The sequence below is a fragment of the Lacerta agilis genome, chromosome 9 (genome assembly GCF_009819535.1).
Source record: "Lacerta agilis isolate rLacAgi1 chromosome 9, rLacAgi1.pri, whole genome shotgun sequence".
Classification (NCBI taxonomy): Eukaryota; Metazoa; Chordata; class Lepidosauria; order Squamata; family Lacertidae; genus Lacerta; species Lacerta agilis.
Window position 1 is genome coordinate 31,558,431 of NC_046320.1, and position 23,643 is coordinate 31,582,073.

General features: G+C 40.1%; 1 protein-coding gene across 1 annotated transcript in view; it reads right to left on the reverse strand.

Annotated features, from left to right (window-relative positions):
- Positions 1-5,234: 5,234 nt before the first annotated feature.
- CPE (carboxypeptidase E) overlaps positions 5,235-23,643 on the reverse strand; it is a 55,088-nt gene continuing 36,679 nt past the window's right edge. The window contains exons 2-9 of the mRNA XM_033159975.1: positions 18,703-18,899; positions 16,331-16,498; positions 14,743-14,860; positions 12,969-13,151; positions 9,797-9,936; positions 7,182-7,281; positions 6,422-6,540; positions 5,235-5,993 (exon numbers count right to left, since the gene is read on the reverse strand). Of these exons, the coding sequence (XP_033015866.1) occupies positions 5,895-5,993; positions 6,422-6,540; positions 7,182-7,281; positions 9,797-9,936; positions 12,969-13,151; positions 14,743-14,860; positions 16,331-16,498; positions 18,703-18,899 (1,124 nt within the window). The 3' untranslated portion in view covers positions 5,235-5,894. The remainder of the gene's footprint in view (positions 5,994-6,421; positions 6,541-7,181; positions 7,282-9,796; positions 9,937-12,968; positions 13,152-14,742; positions 14,861-16,330; positions 16,499-18,702; positions 18,900-23,643) is intronic.

Sequence of the window (23,643 nt, forward strand, 5' to 3'; positions counted from 1 at the left end):
CCAGATTGGCTAGTAAGCAATAACCTTATTGGGTGATAGTCAACTAGGCTTTACTCATACTAGACAGACTGAAATTAATGAACATGACTAAGTTAGGTCAAACCTAGACAGCATCTTAAAAAGCAAAGACATCACCTTGCCGACAAAGGTCCGTATAGTTAAAGCTATGGTTTTCCCAGTAGTAATGTACGGAAGTGAGAGCTGGATCATAAAGAAGGCTGATCGCCGAAGAATTGATGCTTTTGAATTATGGTGCTGGAGGAGACTCTTGAGAGTCCCATGGACTGCAAGAAGATCAAACCTATCCATTCTTAAAGAAATCAGCCCTGAGTGCTCACTAGAAGGACAGATCCTGAAGTTGAGGCTCCAGTACTTTGGCCACCTCATGAGAAGAGAAGACTCCCTAGAAAAGACCCTGATGTTGGGAAAGATGGAGGGCACAAGGAGAAGGGAACTGCAGAGGATGAGATGGTTGGACAGTGTTCTCGAAGCTACTAACATGAGTTTGGCCAAACTACGAGAGGCAGTGAAGGATAGGCGTGCCTGGCGTGCTCTGGTCCATGGGGTCACGAAGAGTCGGACACGACTGAACGACTGAACAACAACAACAACAACAACAACAAAGTTAGGTCCATTAATTTCAACCACCTGTTGTTATTAATGCCAAACTGTGAGTTGTGTCATGCTAACAGACCCATTAAAACTTACGGACATGACTAACTTGGATCCATTAATTTCAGTCGCTCTACTCTGAGTAGAATGTAACTGGGTGCAGCCCAGTGCTCTCACGTTTATTTCTAAGCATTAACCGAGCCCCAGCTTTCTAAACCCCAATAAAGGTACACAGAGTTACATTCTAAGTCTTTCTGCCTCTATCTCCTCCCTCGTTGTCACCCAGCCAAAAAAGAAGGGCTCATACACTTGGCCCTGTCCCATGGTCCCCATTTTCAGATGCTTGCTGCACTGGCAATGGGTCTATCTTACCATGAGGAAGAGTCTTGCCACACAGCAAATATGAGTGTATATCTGCTAGTGAGGAAATGGTGTTGTTGAAAGTGCAGTCTTTTCATTTCCTATCTCGATTGCATTGGTACGACTTTCTGGTGCCAATTCATTTCAGATGTCTAAATGCCAATATTTTCTTGCATACGTACTTCCTTGGTCAGATCAAATTCTGCTTATACCCAGACTGGCCAGTCTTAGTGTGTACGTGGATTTCTCTGTCTAGACCTAGCTATTTGGCAGGGTACAGTTCCAGGAATTTAGATAATATGAAGCAATGAATACTTTCCTTGTGAATTTGGATTTGCATTGGCACCTTTTAACAGTACCCACCTCACTAGTAAACAAACAGCTAGTGACCTAGTTCAAGATGCCTTCCATGTTTCTATTTTCCCTTAGCTCAGAAAAAAAAGTATTTCAAGCTACATCTTAGTGGGTTTTAAAAACGAAAAGCACAAATAAATACTGATCAGAACATTATGCAAATGTCTGGTATCCTAAAATAAGATAGTGTATTATAAACTATCCTATGAATATTCATTGCCTAAGCTTTACTGTATATTATAGCTGGTCCACATGCAAAAGACAACATGACAGGCTCTATTTTTTACTGCTAGCGTTGGATGAGTCTTGTTTTTCATTGTTTGTGTTTCTAGCCACTAAAGTTGGAGTTCAAGCATTTGAAGAGGCTTATTTTCCATTGCTTCTGCATTTCTCAAGTCAGGAACCTGTGGTCTTCTAGATGTTGTTGAGACTCCAGCTGCCATCAGCCTCAACCACCATGGCCAGCATGGGAGTTATAGTCCAGCAATATCTGGAGGATCACAGGTTCCCCATCCCTACACTAGAGAAATACAGAAACAATGAAAAATAAGCCTGATCAAAGGCCTACACTCCAATTCTGCATTTTATTTTATTTTTTTCATAACTTATGGTTCCCTTTTAGCAAAGGGCTTTTTGTGAATTAAGGAACTTGTGTTTGTAGCTGATGCCATTCAGGGAACACATAGTGGCTCACTCACTATAAGCCTCAGGCTATGCGAAGCATCAAAGGAGAAGGGCAAGGAAGGGTAGCATATGCTGCCTGCACTGGTGCCAGTCATTGATGTGGCCACTATTGCTTCAGCTGTCTTCATTCTCACTCTGATCTTCAAAAGCAGGTATGGTTAGGAGGAATGGTGGCATTATCCTGAATGGACCATGGAAGAAATGCACTGCACCAGAACTCCAAGTGATTGCAGCGGATCATTCCCCATTCAATCCAATATTTGTAGAGTTATATATGCTCATTGTGGTTTTTGTTCCTGTTAGACATGGTCACCATGTAGAAATGCCCTATATATTTCAGGGACCTGCACATATCAGCCCAGCTGCTTGTAGACTCTTGTGATACCATCTCCCAAGCATGCTGTATGATGGCAGCAGCTGAGCTCTTTCTCCTGCTACCTTGGCATCCTTGTTGAAAAGAGAGCAAGGACTGGAAGCAGGAGGAGGGACTCTCTATAGGCCTGGTGTTGGTTCTAGTTTTTCTTTTTCCTTTTTGTAGTGTATTCTGTAGCATTTCGCTGATGCAATAAGAGTGTATTAGTGGAGGATTTATACTGGACCATTCACACAATATTCTGCATTATGGATTGTTCTGCTGTGCCTCCCCAATGATACGGCATTATTGTCATCTGGAAGGGGACGCTCCAGCTTTAGCACAACCATTTGATGGTGTTTTATGTTTTGACATTGTATCTGTTCTTCATATGGCGATAAAGAAATGCTTTTATAAATAAATAAGCAAAAGTGGGGCAACACCCACTCACCTGAACTCTTGTGCTATGAAGAGTCACAAGATTTAAGCAGGAAGTTCTGGGCTGCGCACTGATAGGAAACGAAGCAGTACGTCTGTCCTGAAACATTTGTGGGCGCAAACAGCATTGAAAGTAGGGTTGTGTATAACCAGCCCTATGCCATCATGAACACAAATCATCACGAATGCACAATAATAAAAAGGCCTTCTGGAAGGGCTCAAAGGCCAGTGGCACATCTAGACCAGTGCTGTCCACCCTGGCCAAATTCATATACTGTATGATGTACAACCAATGGTTTAGTACCATGTAAACAAGCAGGAATGAGCCACTGAATCTTGACTTTATGCACTCCCAAACCCCATCTCCTCCCATGCAGCTGGGAGAAAACTTTTCACTTCAGTTTTTCTTTCAAGGAATTCTGGACCAGCATTAGGTATAAATGAGAGGTCATTGTTTAAAACTGTCTTCACTATTGGAGGCAATAAGCTTCTGAATGTGCAGGAGGGGAGATGCTTGTTGAACATGGGTCCTGCTTCCAGGTTTCCCATAAGCATCTGGTTGGCAACTGTGAGAATAGGATGCTGCAATAGGTGGACCACTGGCCTGATCCAGCAAGGTATTCTTGTATTTCTAAAAGAAACTTTGGTCAGAGTTCAAACCAGGGTTTATGAAGCTGGCATGCTTAACTAACTATTGTTTGCTTTAAACTATGATGCTGTGTATATATAATGACAAGGCACATTTTGTGGAAAGTGAAACTAAGTTTTGTCCAAGGCACCATGCTTTAGAAGTTGAGCAAACTGGGACAATGACTCACAGTGGCCCTCCAAGGTCACAGGAAGAGGTCCCCTTGCTAGGTGATATACTATAACAGGAGACGACAGGGAGTGAAATTGGAACCCACTGCGTGGAGAGAAAGTTGTTTAGCATTGAGTTCTTGCCTCCTTGTCTCCATGGATTCTCATAGCAAAGTGGTCTACCATTTAAAAATCTTTTGGTACAGTTAGTACCAAAGGAAAACCAAAGAGACAGTTTATAAGACAGTTATGTTTCATTATTTCAACATGAAAAGAATATATTATATACACATGTTATAAGTTAGACTAGAAACCCATTTTGAAGTTCAGCAGGATGTAACATCTGTGCTAGCATTAGACACAGAGTCTACTATACAGCTGCATGACAGGAGTATGGCTGCATTTTCTGGCTTTGATTCAAAATGGGAAAATTAGTAGAGTTAAGTACAATGACTAACAAGGTTCAAATTCATAGCGTCTTCATCACCATTCACCAGGTGTCAAGATCTTTTGCAATAAATGTCAGAATAATTTATCCAGCTGTGTTTGAACAAAATATGCTTATCTTCATGATTAAAATGTATTTGCATTTATTGTTTCTCATATTTGGGTTGTTTTATAGTGAGTTATATACAAACTAGTGGGATATGTTGATAGAGTTCTAGAGCAGTGTTTTTCAACCACTGTTCCGCGGCACACTAGTGTGCCGCGAGATGTTGCCTGGTGTGCCGTGGGAAAAATTGAAAAATTCAAAAGAATTACTTTATATATAGTCAATATAGGCACAGAGTTAAATTTTTTAACATTTTCTAATGGTGGTGTGCCTCGTGATTTTTTTCATGAAACAAGTGTGCCTTTGCCCAAAAAAGGTTGAAAAACACTGTTCTAGAGGCACATAGTTAGGGAAAGAAAATGATTGCTTGATCCCACACAGCGTGTTTCTTTGTTGCAGTACAGTTCTTAAATATTAATTGAAGTTCTGCAAGCTCATCGTTGTCTCTTTAGCCGGATAGAAGTTTTCAAGGATTTGAAGTATGGTCCAATGTATAGCCCAATGATCCTCATTAACAATGCCATCTGTTTCACTAAGAGCACTTCAGATGTCACTGCTGACCAGCAACGGGAGTGATATACTGGGAAGTGCAGCACAGAAACCATCATGGCTGCTATTCGTGCTGTTGCAGATACTGACCTACCAGTCTGTTATAGCAAGATGTTGGTTTTGTGTTATATGTCGATCTGGCTTGTTTGTGTGGACCAGCACTGATCAAAACAGGGATTGCTCCCCTGAACTGCAAGCATTGACCTGCAAAATACTGATCATCTGCAAACTCATTTGAGTAGACACACCCTTAGAATCCAAGCTATTCATTTCAGCTTATGAGAAGCATGTCCCACTAAACTGGGTGCTTTTGAGTGAATTTGTTTGGGGTTAGGCTTTTAGGAGCACACGGCATGTATTGAATTTCCAGCCCAGTGGGTCAGGCAGCTTTTGGGTTAATATTTTGCTCTTTGTGCAAATTATATGGACACCATTTCATGAAACTCATGTCTACTTAATGCACAAACAACTGCTGACAAACGGGATAGCAGAATACACTGCAAGCAGAGAAAACAACATGCAGTCACTATAGGGTTATTCTTTATCCATCCAGAAATTTTAATCTGATTACCAAGTTACTTGGGAACATTATTGGACAGAGTAAGGGAAAAGTTGTACTATTCCTCTTTGCTTTTAAATAAGAATGGTGAAAGTTATTTCCATGTGAGTAGATGAAACCCAAGTCATTATACTTATTTTACATGGCTCTTCCACAGAGACATAAACAAACTTTAATTGTAGTAAAGCATTACTTACAACACCAAGTTTTTACTGCATACATTTGCAGTGCCATTATTTCATGAGACATTAGAAAACATCATCTGCTCACCTGCACTGCCACATATCAGCAGCAGAAGTGCAAGTGACTGCTAATTACTATAGTGTGTTTAGTATTATTATCATCATTGTGCTTACCCTACACAGTCAGGATTTGTATTCAAGTTAGGTAGATGGGACATTCATTCAGATATTCTTCCCCCATGTTGAATATGTAGGATTGCAAATAATGGCATGAAAGTATCTAGTAATTTGTTTTTATGTAGAGCAGATTACTGGTTTTTTAAAAAAAATACTCAAAAAACTCAAGTTAAATATTGTGAGCTACACAAAATCTAAAATATAGGGACTTTCCACAGTACAGTATACTAAGTCAACACGTAATAGATTAAAAGCTGTAAATTCAGAGCTTCTGCTTTAAAAATTTAAAGTTTCTGACATCATCTTCCACCATTCCATTAACTCTTCCTTTTCTTCTTCTTTTCTTTCAGACAGAGATTCCAGGTCAAAATCAACCTAGGCGTGAGAAAAATAATAAAATAAAAAACAAGATTTTTTATGCACATTGGACTTTTAATTGAAGTAACATCCTGAAATTTAGGACCTCAGAAATCCATGAAATGGCTTTCATGGTAGGGGCTGCAGTCTTATGCCTGTTAACTTTAAAGCAAGCTTCCCTGAACACAGTGGGTCTTACTTCTGAAGAAACATAAAGATGCTTTCTCCGATTTAAGAGGAATGATGGGATATAAATTGAATAAATAATAACAAATCAAATGTTCACCTTCTATGCTCCCACACCAGGAATGTTAAAAGGCCTTGAATATTACACAGAGAGCCTATGAGGTCACCTTGTGGGCATCATATTATTGCATAATATACATCTAACCAATACGAAGTCACTGGCATGCAATACAAGGCTATGCCAACCAGGCGGTACTTACCCTAACGGCAGGACTGAAGGGAACAGCCACTTTTTTAGTTATTGCTAGATAACCTGGTGCAGAGCCAGTCACTTTATAGTTTCCAGGTACAAGCAATCTCCAGTAATCACCATCCTTAGCTGTGGAAAAAGCAGTATGTTACCACTTCCAGAAATATTTTAGAACCAGCAGGGGGAACGTTCAGATATGGAGGGTCTACTTGGGTTTCTTTACTGCATGTCAGGGAAAGGGCTCCCCAGAGCGACGATGAGGGGAACAGAGAGTCAGAGGAGGAGGAAGTAGTTTTGCTTCCTTCTCAGCAGTTTGAAACCGGTCACCAGCAACCCCCCTTTTCTCCTCAGCAGGAGAAGAAGAGATAAACTCTCATGAAAGTGAAAGGAGGCTGAAGAGAGGCCAAGTCGCTGATAAGCGGTCTCTAACAATAACACTGGGGTGGGTGGGTGATTTGTCAGAGGAAGAGGTAGGACGACAGACAGAATGTCCCTGTGCTTGTAGGTTAACAAGGGTTAGCGAAAGGCGTCAATCAAGGAAGCAAAAGGCGGGGTTCTGACGAACATCCTGTTGGCGCCGGAATTGGAGCTCAGGTGCCTCAACGACTTGAAAGAGGCAGGAGCTGTGGGAGCTGTTCTGAGTTTGACTGATAGTATATGTGGAATTGGGAGTGGTGGGGAGAGAGAATGTGATTCTATTCTTGACATGCACCCGTTATATAAGCTCCTGTCATCACCTGTTTAAATGTATCACAAATGACATAACTTACCTGAAGTAATATCATGGTTCAATCCCTCTACAGAAATGGTGGCATTAGCAATAGGATTGCCCTGAAGATCTCTAACAAATCCTTTAACCCCACGATGGATCTGAAAAAATTAATATTTCTTTGTTATCAATAGTCTGTATTTTCTTATGTGCTCTCTGTTACATCTGTTAAAGAATCTTTTGAGCCCTGTGAGGTAGGGCAATATTGCCCTCGTGTTAAATATGGTGCATTCAGTCAGAGACAGCCCTTCAAAACTGCAGGTTGATACCCTGGCTTGTTCCAAAGTGGTTGATCCTTGTTTCATGGTTTCAACAAATCAGTTAACTATGGTTAAATAGAGATGTCTGAGTGAAGTGGCTGTATGTGTGAGCAAAAGAGCCATTCATACTTTGGCTTACTCAAATAAGCTGAGATATGGTTATCTGGATGCAGCCAGTGGCTTGACTAAAGCCATTTGGTGCATTAATGCCTGGGCTTTTAACCAGGGGCTTCTAAGCAAAAGAGTGCAGGACGCTGAGTCCAGACATGACACGTCTTATGTTGGGACACCTTCTCCACTAGCTGGAAGTTCATAAACTCCAGAAACACAGAAGGTAACTTCGCAGCAGCAAAACAAAATAAAAACATATTGTCTACATAAGGCCGTTCTAGTTTGCAGAATCTTTGCAGATGATTCATATGTGAAATAGTAAGTGCCTAACAGTTAACAAAGTTATCTTGTAGCGAAGGGTGAAAGCCTGCAATGCCCTCTGTATACATTTTACAAAGAATTAAATAGGCATGACTGAAGGAGTCAGTCCTTGGGAATATTTTATTTGGCAAACTGGGCATTTCCTCCTTAGAAAAACTAGTTTTAAATGTGCTTTTATTTGTCTCTAGTTTTACTACTAAACTACACTGAGTGAATCATAGTACCAGTTACAGAATTTCCTCTAGTTTGGGATTAAACGACAAAGCATAACAAACCAGTAATTCTTCTATATGGATTTTTTCCGCCCCTTGGAGAAACCATTTACGAAACAGAAGATTTCTGGGTGCTGAGTACAGTGTTTTGATTGATCTCTAATCAAATCCTGTAATATGTGATTATGATGGCCATACTGGGAAGTGATCACCCTTTGCAGTTTTACAATCTATTATTTCTCATAGTTACAGCGAATAAGAATACCCTGTTGCAAGAACAATATGACATTTAAATTGCAATTCCTATGCAGATACTCTTGGTGAGTAAACCTCACAGGGCAACAAGGTTTGCTTCTGAGTGCATATGCATGGCACTGTGTTGCGGGTGGAGCTGTGGTCTAAGCCACTGAGCCTCTTGGGCTCGCCGATCAGAAGGTTGGCAGTTCGAAACCCCATGACCAGGTGAGCTCCCATTTCTCTGTCCCAGCTTCTGCCAACCTAGCAGTTCAAAAGCACACCAGTGCAAGTAGATAAATAGGTACCACTGCGGCAGAAAAGTAAACGGCGTTTCCATGCGCTCTGGCTTCCGTCATGGTGTTCCATTGTGCCAGAAGCGGTTTAGTCATGCTGACCACATGACCTGGAAAGCTGTCTGTGGACAAACACTGGCTCCCTTGGCCTGAAAGCGAGATGAGCACCACATCCCATAGTAGCCTTTGACTGGACTTAACCATCCAGGGGTCCTTTACCTTTTTACCTTACTGTGTTGTTAGTCTTTATAGACTGCAACTAAGTAGTATGCAGAGTAGACCCTAAGCCAATTAATTTAAATGAGACTACTCTGACTTGGTCAGATGCCACCCTGTATACTTTTCCCACCACAGTGAGATGACCATACCAGGGAACAGTACAAGTGACAACCATTAGGCACTTTTTAGAAACAATAGCAGATATTCTCAGGGATCTGGTGCATTAGACTCAGTCAGGCATTCAGATTCCTCATGCAACAAAGCCAAAACTCTAGCTTCACCCCACTTCCCTCCACAAGGCAGAGGAATAGCTACTGAAATAGGTAGACTTTTGAACTCGTGTAGACTCCCATACAATTTGGAGTCCTGATCTCCCAAGAACTCTCACTGCATGGGGAGGGTACATGAGTAGAGCAGACTCCCCAATTCAGATGTCTGCCTCCAATTCATGGAAGAGTGTGTACACTCATCCCCTCTCTTGCTATTGCAGTTGTGTGATGGATTAGAAAGCCTGAATGGGCCTTTTGTTTGACCTGTAATACAGTGCTGGTGATTCAGAAAACTAGTGCTCTCGGCTAAAAGTTACCAACTTTTAATAAATCTTTTGTAAACAGGACTGACATTTCAGTGCAAGAACACATTCTCTTCTCAAATCCCCAAGCGGGGAGAGAATTTATGCAATTGTTTCTGAGAGAAAACCATTACCACATGGTAATCTTTCCTTGCCATTCTACTGTGGTTAAGCTTTCATGTAAAAAGGTAGCCTCGTGTGGTCAGATTCATAATCATGTTTTGAAGTGGTTTGAACATAGATCAATATGTGATTAAATCCCCAGTCTGAGCATATATGAAGTGCAACTAAGCAGAAGGCTGTTTAACTATTGATGAACAATTGGATATAATTGATCTGGGGTTGATTCCTGCCCCACTCATGCCATGACTTGTCCTTCCTACTTCTTTTACCTGCTCAATATAATTGATAAGTGAATTCTTGTTGTCCTCCCAGTAACTCTTCAGTGTTTCCTCTGGAGGGAATTTTTCACAGCTAAGCTCCACAGTGATTTCAAAACAATTGCTGCTGAGGTAGTTGAAGTCCTGCATGCCTGCATTATAAGCATACAGACAGGTTGACATTTGGACAAGCACTGAGTTCTATGCAATGAAAACAGGACTTTAAAGATGTCTCTGTGTAATCTCCAAAGCAGGTCTCCAGCCCTACAATCTGTTTTTAAAAGTCTCACACATATATTTCAGGGCTGTTTTTTTCCAATTTTAAGAATGGTTTTCTCCATGGAGTCAAAATTGTTGCCCTCTCAAATTAATGTAAATTACCTAAAGGCGACCCAGTTATAAGCAGATGTATAATGTAGGAGAATCAGGGCTAACGTTTATTTCTTATTTACTTGAAGTATTCACGCTGCCCTTCAGTATATAAAACTCCCTGGGCAGCTAACAATTCACTCAATATGTGATTCTTGAACTCAAGTCAGATACATAATGCGCAGAAATTGCTAACTTTGTGCAATGAATATCCTGGCAGTCACAGCTCTGTGTAATGATTGTATGAAGCCTAATATTGCATCTGGTGCGTATATTCCACTGGGATACATTTGGCTCGAAAAGTTCCATTTTCGGAAGCCAAAAAAACAGTTTCCAGGTATACTTCAATTAATTCCAGATGAGCAAGGAAACATGTTATTATGTGTACAATAAAACATGCAAATGACAGATAGTGGCACAGCCAATGAAGCCTCAAGAAATAATTTGAAACGGGTTTCTTCCTAATTCTGCAATTCACCAAAAAGAAAAACCAAAGGCAATGTACCAGTGCTAATGATGTGGAGGAGACTTAAAAATGTTGGAGCCAATTTTAAAATGTGTGTCGACAGTACACATCACCAGCTGCACATGTTTAAGACATTATGAACCAATCAAAGACATATGCTCACCAATAAAAAAGGAAGGAAGGAGTGGGGTGATGGATGAGTGAGTGAGTGAGTGAGTGAGTGAATGAATATATATATAGGAGGGAGCAGGCTTCTGTACATGCATCTCCTTCTGGATCAAGAACTAAATATACAGAATGTTCTAATGCCAACATAGTAGGAATGCCCTACATAGAGCTCACCACAGTCAGCACTGATCACCTGAATGGTGAGGTGTAGACCTGAATGTAGGTTCTGTCTTATCCTCAGGGTTGAGAACAGGAGACAAAGGAAAGTACGCCTGAGTTTAGGCTTCCTTGAAAAGATTGTCAGTGGTGTCCAACCTGACAACGGTGCATTCAAGTCTCCAGATTTTGGCTACATTTTGTTTTTCATATATACCAAATATTTTAAACATGGCAACTAAATACTCTGTGACACTTGAAGATTGATATCTCCAGCAAACTCTAGGCAGTGTACCAGAAGGTTATTTTCACAATAAAGACTGTTAAACACTGTTATTGGGTTGTTGTTTTTATTTTGATTATATATATTGTGGTTTTTACGTTGATCTTTTCTGTGAACTGCCCTGAAACCTCTGGGTAAATCAATCAATCAATCAAATAAATAAACAAATCAACAGTGCTCCATTAAAAAAAATAAAGCTTAAGAAAAATGTGATATTGATGCAATTCACTGCAAATACATTTTGCATAAATGTTAAGATGAATGTTCAATGCAAGTGACAGTGAAATCCTAACCATGCCTACTCAGAATTAAGTCTTATTGTATTCAGTGGGGCATACTCCCAGGTAAGCAGGGTTAGGATTCCAGCCTTAGACATTGAGGGTGGTATTCTAGATTAGTCCTACTTAGAGTAGACCCATTGATGGATATGACTAACTTAGAGGCATTACTTTTACTGAGACTACTCTGTGGGACTTAGTTGACTACAACTCCACATTTTTAAGTCAGCCCTACATTACAAAAGTCTGCTAATTTCATAACATGTCACAGCATTGCATGCAGGAAATCTTGTTCCCCTTTATATTTGCTATACAAAGCCTAAATTTGCTATAGTAAAACCTATGCCATGAATGTTCATCATGTGCCCAACAATAATAATTTAATTAAAATGAGTAACAGCTGCAAGAGTTGCAAACTAGGCTGCCAACACCTTAAAAGCGAAGGCTGCAGTCCTGCAGCCTGTAAAGTTACTTTGCTCCTATTGACATCAATGGGCCTTAAGCAGCTAATGTACAGGAATATATCCATCAGCACTGAAAACGCAGTCTGGCTGCAGGACAAGGTAATCTTCTTGCTGGTGCTATTTCTGTGCAGGAGAATCAGATTAGAGTCCCTTAATCCTGCACTTTGGGAGCTCTTTTAGGAATACAGACTAGCAATGCTCAGGGGTGCTTAAATGCAGAGGAAAACCCTCCAATGTCTGGCTATTATGTGTCTTAGGGAAAATTGACTATTTTACTCATATTTATCTATACATGCAAGGTGACCAGGTACTTCTATGTCTTCAATAGTTTATTCAACAGCTGCAAGCAGTGCTGAGAAAAGCTGCTCTTCTTGAAATTTGTCGTTCTGCTTAACTATTTTCAAGACACATGAAGCCTGTCCTTCTTTGTACCTTATCATCCTGTACAATTGAACAAAAAAAGCTTCCGAGTTTTACGGTATATGCATAGCTGTTTCCCCCCTCTCCTCCACTGTATTCTATATCTGCCTCTTACATCCTCTGTCTGGTCACATATTAAGCTTTTTGCGTAGCAGGGATTATCCCTCCAAATTACTTGGTGGTTAGCCTCTACCATATCAGGATACTTTTGTAGTAGATACAAGAAATAGTAAGTCAGGCAACAGTCCGTATGACTGTCACTGACTGTTGTGAGTACAAATCATTTATTAACAGAGGGCCACTTTTCTCATCACATTTGAGAGATGAGCTTTCATTTATCTCTATAGAGATGTGCAAAGGTGTTGACGGGACAGTAATACATTTTGCCAAGTTAGACTTGTGTAAGTGAAGGCAATTTTTTAGAAGTTGCAAGTTTTAGCTACAATAAAGGGAAGCAGAAGTTGATTTGCTGCTGAGAGCCACTGTCCATTCACGTGTGTTGGTGTATGTGTATACACTAGCAACTGTTATTCTCTACAATAAACGAATGTCTGAAGTATCGTAACGCATTGACACAAACCTCCTGGAACACTGTACCAAGCCCCACCATTGGTTGTTCCATCTATGAAACTGCTGTCGTCATCATTCTTGCGACACGGTGGCCTGTTTGGATCAGACATGGCGGGATTAAAGGATGAATAGCTTCGAGCTAAGCTTTGGAAAATAGCATCATCTGGGCAGGAGCTGTATTCATGTGCACTACCTGAGGAAATAAAACCAAAAACATGTAGAGGAACAGATAGACATATTTTTTTTTCTATGTTGTTCTGTGTCTGTTGCTTTTGCCCAAAGTATTTACTATGGGGTGGGGGGGAGAGTCTCATAGGAAAAAGGCTGGATGCACTTTATTAATTTAAAATCATTTTTAGACTGCTTTCCATTTTTAAAAAATTATCAGAGCCATTTAAAACAATAAATCCAAGTTCAATAAAAGAGCTCAGAACAATAAATCTATCATGAATACAAAAACAAAGGTAGCTAAAACTGGCCTTATTTGTATTCATTTAAATTTATTTAAATTACACATAAAATTACACATAAAAATCAGGCAGCCATGTTGCAGTTAAAATTATCTGAGCAAGAACAATGCATTTTAATCTGCAGATATTTCTTTAAAAAATAATATACTGTGAGATCAACTACCCGATGCTCACCAAAAAGAAATAAGATTGTTATTTCCACAACTTTTATTTTAATTTTAGGATTTTTAATTGATGCACAATGGCATGGATCAGTTGGTCACAATGTAGTCTTCATACTGTGGATGTCGTTTCAAGTTACAGGGCAAAAGCAGAGTGCATTCATCTCACACATGTCATTTAGCCACCAACATTTAGAGACACATTTACACATTTACATTTTATAAAGATTACATATAAGATATTTTAAAGTATACTTAAGATGTAGGGTGTGAATGTGATATATCTGTAGACATTTGCACCAGAGAACAAGCATTGGCTGCAGCTCCCTATTAATTATAGATCTAGAAAACAAAGCTAGGTTTTCTGAAACAATGCCTGTGGTAACAGAAAGTTTAAAGGGTAACTATCAGAAGACCTGATTTGGCCATAATGATAAACTATGGTTTTTTTGCATGAGCCTCTCGCTTGTGCACTTCCCCCGCCCCTTTCCCCCAGTGTGGACAAGATAAAAATTAACCATAGTTTAGCATTATGACTAAATTCTCACCTGTGGTTAATGTTGAAACAAGCCAGTTTCATAAACCATAGTTTGAAACTGGCTCATTTTAGTAAGCAACCATGCCCTTGCAGGGTGCTGAATGAGGCCACCTTTCTCCCACTACTGACTTCTGGTGTCTACAGTAATTCTAAACCAGGGGTCAGCAAACTTTTTCAGCAGGGGGCCGGTCCACTGTCCCTCAGACCTTGGGGGGGGGCACGGCGGACCATATTTTGAAGGAAAAAAACGAATGAATTCCTATGCCTCACAAATAACCCAGAGATGCATTTTAAATAAAAGCACACATTCTACTCATGTAAAAACACGCTGATTCCTGGACCGTTTGCGGGCCGGATCTAGAAAGCGATTAGGCCGGATCTGGCCCCCAGGCCTTAGTTTGCCTACCCATGTTCTAAACCTTACTCTCTTATACTGTAGCAGCGATCAGTAATTCTATCAGCTGCCAGTGGCATGCAGAAATACTTTAATTTTCTGAAGACATTACATACTGCCACAGAATTATGGAAACTGAACTTTCTACAGCTCCAAAATGATGGCACATTTCACATGCCTTTGAAATGAATAGATTTCACATTCAAGTGTATTGTACATACCAGTTCGAGTCTCATCATAAGGGTAGTTTGCTACAAGGTCCCCACCATGGAGGTTGGCAGACAGCACAAAGGGAATATCCATAATCCAATGAATTACACTTTTTGTTTCAGGCGCAAGCTATTGAAGAAGAAACATGTATTATTCACCAGCATTTCAAAGCCAGTAAATAGGTTAATACTGTGTAATAAGTGCTATCACATATGCTTTATTTAGAGTCCTGTGAAATGCCATGACTTCTGACAATTGAATTAGAATTACATTATATCTTCGGGATGTACCAATAAAAGGTGTTGATTTATGTACACAAGTTTACTAATATGTGCATTACACAAGTTGAGTGTAATGGGCTTCAGCCATCTTAACATTAATGGGCTTCAGCCATCTTAACTCTCTGTTGGATTTAGGCCTCAGAGTCATACAATATGTGTATGTAAAGAAGCCCACAGAGGTCCCCTGCTGCCTTAACTCATTTCTGGCCTTGGGTCCAACTGAATATTCAGGAGAGATTTGGATCTCCGGGGAATGTCTAAGCAGCAGCAGGTTGAATTTGGAGGGGAGAAAAGATGCCACTCTAGAAGCATGTCATCGGGTGGCCTAGACTTTTCTTTTGTCAGACCCTTAGCCTTAAGGAATTTTATGCTTTGTTATGGCCTCTTTGATATTCTTTGTTGCCTAACTTTACTGTTCTTTGTATTCTCTGTTTTTAATGTTTGATTATTGCGATCATTGGACTTTTGTTGTATTTGTTTGTACCGTAAGCCACTTTGAGGGCCTTCCAATGGGAAAATGGCCTGTGTAAATACTAAAACAAATGAACAAATAAGTAAGTGCTGAGAATACATTTGAGGTCAAGTATGCCCTTCTGTTCTACTCTAGCAAGGAAAAAGGATGCTCTTTAAAAAAATGTTCTAGCATCATGCTCTTAAAAACACTAGCATGTCCTGTCCTGAAGCCCTTGTCCATCTTATCTTGAATTCCTAGTTCTGATCCTGTCTGCTTGCCTTCAGCATTCCTGGTCCAGAGAAGACCTCAAGATGAAACCTAAAAAAAATACTCCTCTGGATTTTGCACACCCTTTGGTTTTCACCTTGCTCTCGACCATATTATACATAGGTTCTGGCCATCTGTCCACATCCATCTGCAACTACATAGAAAAAAGGAGTACCAAAAGACAAAAAATGGTATTTGCTCTGTAGAGTAAAACTAGTCATCTGAAAGAAACATGCTATGGAAATCTAGAAAGATTTATCATGTGCTGAAATGGTTGAATCAATACAACTTTCTGTCCCAATTCTGCTTTATTTATTTATTTATTAAATTTTCAGACACCCCTGGATTGATTCTTTTTTAAATGCCTGGGTGGATCTACACACAAGAAAGAAACCGCTATAAATATTTCAGAAATTAAATCATTATAGAAAGGTTTTGCTCTATCTGGCTCCATCTGGTGTTGCATATTTATAACGCATTCAAATCACTGTATTTTGATTAATGTAGCTGAGTCCCCTGATTGAAATGGCATATAGAACTCTCTGAAGAGGAACAGGTGACAGTCTATAACGTTGATGGTAAACTACAATTATTTACCTTTGGGTTCTGATCCACAGCTTTCTTCAGGCTTTTCAGTAAGTGATTATTTGGACCACCTTCTTTCTCATGGACATAAACTATTCTATCCAGGTCAGGGAAATTTCGGTTTAGGTCTATTCCCTGGGCATTACTTCGGCCAACAAACCAGTCTTTGAGTTCACCAGGCTAAAAAGAAGAAGTAATCAAGAGGGATTATTAGAAAATAGCACTGATGCTATCATTTAATAGTATCATTTAATAGTTTCCATGAGAAATGGCCCATTTAGCTCATCACTGTGTTGTCTAGTGGTGACTTGAAAGATTCTCAGAAAAATTCAAAAGCATGGCATTCTGGAAACATTCGCCAGTATCTGCATCTAGTCCTCAGAAGCATACCGATTCTCGTGGCTGATTTAACACATGCATATTCTTCACTTGATGACTGACACTCATTATCTCCATTGACAGAATTGTATTTGAGTTGATACACAAGTTCTGTGGTGCTTAGCCTGTGAGCACTAATTCACAAATGTACTGTGAATTAACCCAAAACTAACCCAAAAATATAGCTAACTAGCAGCCTCATACCTGACACTGCTTAGGAATTCTTTTTTAAAAAATTCTTTTTAAAAAATCATTTGAAAATAGTGATTAAAATCAGTGCAGTTTTGAAAAGTTCCACCAGTCATCTCCAGTCAAAAGGCTAACTGTATCCAGAGAGAGAGAGAGAGAGAGAGAGAGAGAGAGAGAGAGAGAGAGAGAGAGAGAGAGAGACCTGCTACTCAATCTCAGGAACCATCATACAAAATTTGGTTATGATATTTTAAGGTTTCCAAATGTACAGTGAGCAAACAAATTTCCAAAATACATAGTAGATATTGAAAATTACATGGGTTAAAAAACCGAGTAGACATTCTAATATCCACTTCCTCACAGCTGTATAAAATTAGGAGTCCTTGAAATTTAGAAATAATAATTCAATGTGAGATAAATGCACACATCTACTATGTATTGATCAAAGTATTAGTAGCAATGCTGGTTCTTGGAATAAGAAATGCAGGACAAATATGAAAAAAGAAAAGCTTTCCTTTGGGCCAATTTGTGTTTAAATGCAAGGTGTTCATGAGAAAATGTGACATGGAGCCACCAGAGGGTGCTCCCACACTGAACAGCCCTAATCTATAATTTATTGGTGTTTCAAGGCAACCATGACTCACTTATCAGCAAGTAACTTTAGGATAGCTCTAATTGCATGTACAATGTATCTGAAACTGAAAGAAGCTAGGTGAAATCTGCAAAATGCTCCATGGATACTATTACATGTAGGATGCCAGTGAGAGGGAGTGAGATAACACCAGGCATGGATGACACACATTATGTAAGCTAAGCCACTTAGAGATTTTATTAAACACTGGCCTGCAATTTCTGAACACTGGGAGGAATGTACAAAAATGACTTTGCATATGTACAACTGTACATGCTGTTCTGGATCTGTACTTATGATTGGGAACCTTAACCACACCATATTGCCACAGGCAATGGAGCTAGAACATAGCCTATGTGGCTAGTAGCAATGGACAGCCTCATCCTACATGGATTTGTCTAATCCAGGGGTCCCCAAACTAAGGCCTGGGGGCCAGATGCGGCCCAATCACCTTCTCAATCCGGAACGTGGATGGTCCAGGAATCAGCGTGTTTTTACATGAGTAGAATGTGTGCTTTTATTTAAAATGCATCTCTGGGTTATTTTGGGGGCATAGGAATTCGTTCATTTCCTCCCCCCCCCCCAAAAAAAAATAGTTCGGCCCACCACATGGTCTGAGGGACGGTGGACCAGCCCTGAAAAAGTTTGCTGACCCCTGGTCCAATCCTTAATAATAATAATAATAATAATAATTTATACCCTGCCAATCTGGCTGGGTTTCCCCAGCCACTCTGGGCGGCTTCCAACAAAATATTAAAAACTTCCCTAAACAGAGCTGCCTTCAGATGGCTTCTAAAAGTTGTTTATTTCCTTGACATCTGATGGGAGGGCATTCCACAGGGCAGGCGTCACTACCGAGAAAGCCATCTGCCTGGTTCCCTGTAACTTGGCTTCTCGCAGTGAGGGAACTGCCAGAAGGCCCTTAAAGCTGGACCTCAGTGTCCAGGCTGAACGATGGGGGTGGAGACACTCCTTCAGGTATACTGAGCTGAGGCCATGTTGGTGGCCATCACTCCATCCTGTATGTCATCCACAAGGACGTAATATAAATATAAATGATGATTTTAGCTACCATTGTAAACTCCTCATTTCAAACCTGCTGCACTGAGCAATAATACCACTGGTAAATGCATTCGACAAATTCTATTAATGCAAATATTTGCTTATGTGGCTACTGCTTGCATACCTGTGAAGCTGCCTTCTCAAAGCCATCTGGATTCAGCGATGGCATGATATGGATACGTGTGCTGTGAATCAAGTTGATGATAGTCTCATTGCCTTTCTGATATTCGTTGCAGAGGTACTGAGCTAAGAAGATGAGGAGCTCCCTTCCCACGGCTTCATTTCCATGCATGTTGCCAACGTATTTGAATTCTGGCTCCCCTAAAACACAAAGGAAAATGTGGTGTTGGGCATATACACATAACAATAATCAAAATGAATAATGTACGCATCAGATCACACGCAGAGAGAGATCATACAATCATATACAGTAATAAAATCACCCAGATCCTAGTTTGCTTCTCAATTCAGGGGGTGATTTCCATCATCTCCCACCTACATCTAAGGCTCCCCTTCTTGTATTCATGTAAGGAAAGTCAGGACTCAAGTTAATGCATACCAGATCATGACAACCTAGGATCCAAGCCAACATGTATCAGATCACACTTACGGGCTAAAGTCCTGTACAGTGTAACAAGGAGTGATGTCCAATTGAAATAATAATGCAAGCATGTCTTGCATTCTGGATTATTGTTGTTGTTGTATTTGATTTTCTAAGATTCCAATTCAGACTTCTTATTTTAAAAAATGCAGTTATTTGGGAAAGCGCTTGCCTTTGTCTACAGTAACAGAATTTCCAGTGAACTCTGTAAAACTGGCATGTATGCTATACAGTCGTACCTTAGAAGTCGAACAGAATCTGTTCTGGAAGTCCATTCAACTTTCAAAACATTCAGAAACCAAAGTACAGCTTCTCATTGGCTGCAGGAACCTCCTGCAGCCAATCGGAAGTCACGGAAGCCCCATCGGACGTTTGGGTTCCAAAGAACGTTCACAAACTGGAACACTCACTTCCGGGTTTGCGGCGTTCATGAGCCAAAACGTCTGAGTACCAAGGCGTTCAAGATCCAAGGTATGACTATACTTCAAAATGACTCACCTGGTGGGGTGGGATATGCAATGCTAGCTTTCCAGAGGCATATCTGGCATTTACTGGGAGGGAGAAGGGTGAGGTGGCACCAGGGCTGGGGCTCTGTGCCACCAATCCAGCGGAACCAATCCACAGTCTTTGAATATATAAGTGTACACTAATTTATATACATTATACATATACATAAACAAATTGTCAATATTAACAATATTGTTCCATTACTTTGCTGGAGCAGCAAGTAGAGCTATTAAAACCCTATAATGGGTCTCTTCAACATCTACAGCTGCAATGCTGGTGCTGAGAAATACAATCTGAGCATCTGGTAATGTGACTTTTCTTTTAATGTCTGGCAACAAAATCATAATATAGTCTCTGATTCATATAAGCTGTTTTGTCTAAAGGGCAAAAGAGTTGGATAACAACCATTTTCAATATTAAAATACGCTTCAAGATTGCACCAGAAAGTATCATTCTAAACATTAATTCAGACCAAGAGTCAAAATACATTAGGCATATGAGAAAACCATAATATGAGTTATATTTAAACAAACATGGTATGACCAGGCACTTATTATTAAAACCTAGGTGGGGGAGCAAGATGGGCCAGGCGTAACACAGTTCTGCCTGCCTGGGTATTTGGTAAGGTACCGAGCCAGACTGCAGGGACAAGGTGGGGGAACTGCGGTGGGCCAATGAAGTTCTTTCTCCACTGCCAGGAACCCTCTCATCCTTGGAACAGGACTTGGGGGGCTGCATCTGGTGCTGGGACAAAGAGGCAGACTAGGAATGCTGTTGGTGTACCATCCACCCTGCTGCCCAACAGCCTCTCTGAGTGACTTCAACATCCATGACTTGGGATTTCATAGTCTGGTGACCATGGGACTGTCTCAGATGGTCACTCACCTGACACACAGAGCAGGACATACCCTTGATTTGATCTTTGCGCATTTGTGAGGAGGGGAGTGGTCTGGAAGTAGACAGGGTAGATATTATCCCATTGTTATGGTCCACTTTCTGGTGAAGTTTAATCTAGCATCAACTACTCCTGTCTGCAGGATTGGGGGAACAAGCTGGATGGTCCGCCATCAGAAGCTGATGGATTCTGAGGTATTTCTGGTGGCTCTGGGGGATTTTCCATTGGATAGAGCAAGTGTTCCTGCTAAAAGCTCTTGCTTTCCAGTGGAAACGTGAGGTGAGTTGGGCCTTCCCGGGCACCATAGAGATTGCATTGCTCCCTGGTGACAATCAAACATGCATTACAGAGATGGTGTACCTCTTAGTGAGCTGATTAATTAGCTCTTAGTGAAATGATTAATCAGAAGGTTTTCACTGGAAGCATCTTAATATTTATCTCAACAATATATATACTGCTTAACACCAAGGTTTCTAAGGGCTGGTACCTGCATACAGCCTCCCATTTTAAAATAGCTAAATAATTAACTAATAAAGATAACTAAGTAATTGAAAAATGTTTGTGTTCCATTTATGTGGTCACAGTTTTAGTAAACAAGGCTTCACTTTTGTCCAAAAAAGGAGCTTTATGTTGAGATTACAAAAAATGCTTTTCAATCTGTCTCTAATCCCCTCAAACCACAATAGCATCTAATGTTTTGTTTTGCCCATTGCAAATGCCTTTCCCCTTCATTCAGTCTATTAAGAAATGCAGTTTTCTAAGTACCAGAATAATAAATAGTAAGTTAGTTGACATTTGGAACAAGGGAAAAAAGAATAATAGGATAACAGAAGGAACCCAAATCCAACCTCCTCCAATGCAGGAATCCCATCTGACAAGTGCCCTAAAATATAATTTTGGTGATACAAGATCATAATCTCCATAAATTAATGTTGGGAAGTTCTATTAATCTGTCAGCTATATGTGTCTGCAATAATAGCAACTACTTCGTATCTGATAAGTCCTGGTGTGAGCCTAGTGCTATCTCATAGCCATGGGAATTGACCTCACCTCACCTTAGAGGCAACAGAAGGCTGCTAGCAACATATCTCTGATTTGGAGCTTGTGGGCTCCCCATAACACTAGCAACCTCATAGTAGAGAAGAGTGGCCTTCCCCAACCTGGTTCCCTCCAGATGTTTTGGTCCACAATTCTGATCTTCCCAGTTCATTGTGCTATGCTGTTTGGGACTGACTGGAATTGGGAGTCCAACATCATCTGGTTGGAGAAGGCTAGAGTAGAGTGACAAATTACTTGGAAAAATGCTCTTTGATCTACATTTGTTTTTGATACAACCAAAGGTTAGAATCTGCTTTTGAAAGCTCGGGCCTTATATTACGGCTACATAGAAAGCATGTTTGTAAAGGAAGAAGCATGAGAACCTTCTATAAGATTCCTGGATCTTTTAATTGTTTAAAATTATAAATAGACTCATAGAAAGTCCAAAAAATACAGGGCATGGAGGAAGATACAAGTTTACTTCTTATCTCAATATCAGAAACAAATCCTGAACAGTTTTTCTAACAATTTTATGTAAATAGAACCTCACAGACTACAGAGTAAAATTTGAGGCTTAGACGTCTTTGTGAGCAGCATTTTGTCCAAAACTTAGAATAAAATTGTACTTTCTAATTTTATTTCCATTCTCTACTAAACATTAGGGAAAATCCAGTGTGACTTGTGTGTTACTAAGCTTGGTGTTTCTGATTATATCTATTTGCCTGTCAGCTTTAAATATTAAAACATGTACACAATTTTTGCAGCCATACATTTTTTGAAATATAAACACCGTAAGAAACTGGAAATTAAATAATCTAAATGTATTTGAAGTCAGAATTCTGTCATGTTTTTGCCTTCAATTACAGTGAAATTATCCAGAAATCACTTTAAAAGACAATTTTGCAATAAAGAAATTGATCATTCTGCTCACAGGAAAATGACAATTATGGGAAAAGTAAAGCTCAGTCTGTTTTCAAGGCATCTGGGGAACAGGTTTTTAAAGTATTATCTGCCATACAGGAAATCTGTGATTTGTGCAGTTTTAATACTGAATGTGTAGGAGGAGAAGTCATGCAGCTTGTACACAGCTTAGTTCACAATCAAGTGAGACAGAACAGCTTCTCCTTAAGTCTAATGTGGTCTCAGCGACATCTGCTGGGTTAAATTAGGTTTAATCAACTATGTACCTGGTTATATATTAGCATTCCATGCAACAATTTCCAGAAGCATTCAGGACAATTCCAGAGCTATTTCCACTAATGTTAACTGGAGCATTACATCAGTATTTACTTTAATGGCAGCAGAAGGTGGGTGTGAGAGCTTTTTGGAATTCATTCCTCAAAACCTTTGTACTATCCTGGAAGGAACTATTCCAAGGACAAAAACAGCAGGAACAAAAGAATGAAGCTGGGCTGCAAGAATCTACACAGCAAAAAAGTCACAGTCCTAGACCTCTTCCATTGAGACAATAGACCATAGGCCTTGCTTCCCTAACACTTGAACATCTTGTTCATGTCCTTTGTCAGATAAGTGCTACAAAGTGTTGAGTTCTTCATCTGGGAACCATCAACTACTGTAAGCCATATAAGATGTATTTGTTTGACCGGAAAGCTGTCTAATTCGCACTATTGTCTGATGCACAAGTTACTGCAACCACGGAGCAGTCTTGAATTCAAATAGAGTCGTTTTCTCTACTCCTCTACCAAACTGCTCCTTAAAAGCTGTGAACTTTCCATTGGGGTTGGGGAAAAGGAGATAACCGTGTGATGAACATGATGAGCTCAGCTTGAAGGCTTCCAGACCTGATATCAACAAATTTTATGGCCAAACTAGGGAGACAGAGAGTGTTAGGCTTCAATGTCAAGGTCACCGAGGTTCTTGGCTGAATGTTGCCATTGCACTTTTTTGGAACACTGTGAGTTTTCACAGTGGTCTTCCCTGCCCCATTAGATCTTCCTTGACCTAAGAATTATTTGGCTCTTTTGTTCACTTTCCTTTACTTGCTGGCTGTTACTCGAGCAGGC